At 41.8% G+C, this 3671-nt stretch overlaps 1 protein-coding gene across 1 annotated transcript in view; it reads left to right on the top strand.

The window, feature by feature from the left end:
* Positions 1–1507: 1507 nt before the first annotated feature.
* LOC101849172 (protein SSUH2 homolog) overlaps positions 1508–3671 on the top strand; it is a 33293-nt gene continuing 31129 nt past the window's right edge. The window contains exon 1 of the mRNA XM_005089228.3: positions 1508–1968. Coding sequence (XP_005089285.1) covers positions 1952–1968 — 17 coding nt within the window. The 5' untranslated portion in view covers positions 1508–1951. The remainder of the gene's footprint in view (positions 1969–3671) is intronic.

The raw sequence follows: 3671 nt of genomic DNA, 5'->3' as shown, positions 1-3671 counted from the left end.
CCCCCCCCCTTAAGGCCTCCTTTGATGTCAATGGTAGTAAAAACGGTCCATCTGTTAGGTCATGTAGACACTTTAGGTCGAACACATACCTTTCGCACCCCTTTAAACGTCACCAGGGTGCAGCGTTCCGTAGATGAGCCCCATGAGATGTCTGTCCGTTGACAGTGTCTGCAGCTTGGACTTTCCTAGATCTACATCTCAACGGTCTGCATTCTCAAAGTAGATTTTCATCTACGTCTGTACCATTTTCCTGTTTGCCAAGCTCACATGTATCAGAGGATAGTCACGTGTTCATGATTCCCCCATCGTATTGAAAAGCGTTAACATTTCCTCAATGACTTTTGAATCCTTGGCAAAACTCATATTCACCTTTCAAGATACGTTAACTCCAAAAATGTTGTCTATTTGGCCACCTAACCCCCCCCCCCCTATTGTCTCTGGAAAAAAACTCCATACTGTAAGGTGCACAGTGCGTGTGGCTTTGAGTACTCATGGTTGGGTGGACCCTTGTGTTTGGCCACCACTGAACATTACGAACGACGCGTTAAAATGTGCGAGTCCAAAGAAGGACATATAGAGCACTGGTTCTGGGAATTTCCTGAATTTTACATTTTTTAAAACTCTCTAAGAGAAAAGAAATTATATTGTTTTAAATTATGTTACAGGGATGGAAAGATTACGTCTTAACAAGAAAGGGAAGGGAAAAAACAAAACATTCATTTCATGACTTTCCCTACTAGATCTTTTAAATTGATTCCTTTTGCGTCTGTAAGTTGTTTTCATAAAAGCCTTTTCCGTTTCCGAAAACTAATCCCTTTTTGGCGAATTATATTTTTTCCGAATTACAACATTCAAATACAAGTTTTGTGCGAGATATTCAGAAAAAAAAGTCTTTTAGTTTTTTAAAATCACCCTGTATATTTGTGCGCGCGCGCGCGCGCGCGCGCGTGTGTGTGTGTGTGTGTATGTGTATGTATGTGTGTGTGTGTGTGTGTGTGTGTGTGTGTGTGTGTGTGTGTCTCCCAGAACATGTGAATGAGAACACAGAAGGTTCACCAGATTACCCGCTCCCCCACTCTCGCCCTCTCCTGCGGGTTCGCCATTTCCCCCCGCTCCCCCCCCCAAAAAAAAATCTCTGGATGACCTTCGGAGATAGCGAATGAGGTCACAACTGGCCCTGTGTCGCTGGTTTTTCTCTCAGAACTGCCTTGTGCCTTGCTTCGCGGAAAACAATGATGTCGAGAACTGGCACAGATCGGAATCGTCAATCCGGCTAATACCAAAACCGGTTAAATGATCTTATTCATTAAATGAGCCTTTTATTATTAAAAAACTGTCCTCGGTGGTATTTTTGAAAGTATAGTTATGTCTCCTTATTTATATTGAACCATTTGGTTGTGTGGCCTGCATGTTTATGATTCATCTTCTAAAACTAGAACATGCATTCCTTCGAGTTAGAAACTGGCTCTTCCTAAGTCCGGTTAATTGGGAAATGGATGTTTATTGAGATATTTGCTTGCCCAGCCCTCATGATGGCGATCTGCTCTTCTTCGGTGTATTTTTAGTTGCTTGGTAAAGCAAAGCGTGAAAAGAGGAATACGATATTGTTGGTTACACCAGTTGGTTCTGCACTGCACGGTGTGTAAAGAAAGGATAGGGCCGGAAACAGGATTAGCCAACTGTGACAAGAAACGATATTTATATTGAATAAAATATTTACAAGGAACCGCCTGTGCTGGAGGAAGATCTTCTTTCATTCATTCAGTTTCAGTTTCAGTTTAAGTGTCAATGTGTTTATGTTCTGTCCAGTTCACATTTAGTTTCCATGTGGTTCTGATCTGTCTAACAACCCAGAACTGAATTAACACCGTCGTAGAAAGCCCACTCACGAGTCTCATAAAGAACTGCGAAAGCTTAATTGAGAGAGAAAGAGAGAGAGAGAGAACGAACAATGACCAGCTACCCAGGGTAAGCTTTTATTCATAACTTTTTGTCATAGCTCCGTTCCTCCTTATCTTCTTCCTCCTCTTTCTCCATCTCTCCTTCTTCTCTTGACACTTCTCTTTTGTCCCCCACTTCCTGTCCTCCTTACTCGTTTTGTATGCTTTTCCTCATCCTCTAGATTCCCCCTCCTCCCTTGATCTCTCCCTTTCTTTCTCTTATTCTTTTCTTTCTCTCCCTTCCTCCTCCCTCTCACCCCCACTCATTTTCTTTCTCTCCCTTTCTCTCTCCCACCCCACCCCACCCTCTCTGTACCCCCCCTATCTCTCTCATCCCCCCGCCCCCTCTCTCTTTCTTTGCAGTATTGTTCAGATTGTAGACAGGCAGGCCTATCTGGTAGTTGTTGGGTTTTTTTCAGAGTGAAAGAAATGACATCCAATTAGGCTCCACGCTTGGTTTCTGTTATTTAGTAGGCCTACATTCTAATCGTTAAGTAACTACAAAGAGATTGAAATATATTATTTTAATTCCAATATTCCACGTAGTCATTTTAACCCACCCCCTCCCTTTCATCTACCCTCCTTTCTCACCTTCTCCCACCTCTGTCTGTCTGTCTGTTTGTCTGCCTGTCTGTTTGTCTGCCTGTCTGTCTGTCTGTTGGTCGGTCGGCCTGTCTGTCTGTCTGTCTGTTTCTCTCTGTCTCTCTCTATCTCTCCGTTTCTCCGTTCTCTCTCTCTCTCTCTCTCTCTCTCTCTCTTGATATATATCTTGAGTTATCTCTCTTTATATTATGTCTTTGTTCTCTTTAGTTGTTGTTTTTTTCACTTCTTTCTCCCTCATTGTATGTTGGCTGCGGACAGGCTTTCTGCTTGAACTCTACCTGCCTCAAAGCTGGCTGATGAAGAATTACTACATCGTACATAGAATATATCATAATTTAAATCAAATATTCCTTGAGGTACAAAACTAATAAATACGGGTTAGGTGTCGGTTACCAATTTCATATAATGTTCCCATGGTAACAAGGTAGCGACGCTGCCTTATGATGCTGCTTTGAGTATTGTATTCTGTGAGATTGTGCCTCTTTTTATAAGACGAAAACAAATATATCAAATAATTCTGCTATGAAATCGAACCGCAGAATAATGTACCTGGGTTTGAAGTTATGCTGCTGTTAAGAGATTGTCCGTACACATTCTGTAAAGTCTTTGATATTGCCTATTAAGGACAGTATTTCTCCCATGTAAAGTACCGTGCCCTAGAAAAGGTTTTGAATTATGATTGCTTACTGACAAAATATTTTGTAGCATGTTCAACAAAAGGCTGTTCGTTTTTTGAGTTCAGTTGATCCGAATGTATACAGTTTGTGTGAGATCATGGCGCCGAATATAATATAAACTAATCGATAGCGGTTTGAATTCAAAAGATCCAAAGCTGCTATATGTATACGATCAATCATTTAGTGGAAAATGAAACAAGACATAGAGAAATAGCACCAAGGTTTATAGAAAGAGCAAAATCAATAACCTCTTGGACGTTTTGAACACCCGAAGTTTGAAACGTGCATTCAGTGATTCACCTAACCCTTCAAGTGGGGTGGACAGAATGGATACACACACACACTCAGACACACACACACACGCTCACACACACAGACACACACTTGCGCACACACACACGCACGAACACACACACGCACACACACACACACACACACACACACACACACA

The sequence above is a fragment of the Aplysia californica genome, unplaced genomic scaffold (genome assembly GCF_000002075.1).
Source record: "Aplysia californica isolate F4 #8 unplaced genomic scaffold, AplCal3.0 scaffold00004, whole genome shotgun sequence".
Taxonomy (NCBI): domain Eukaryota; kingdom Metazoa; phylum Mollusca; class Gastropoda; order Aplysiida; family Aplysiidae; genus Aplysia; species Aplysia californica.
This window is presented reverse-complemented; position numbering and strand designations above follow the sequence as displayed.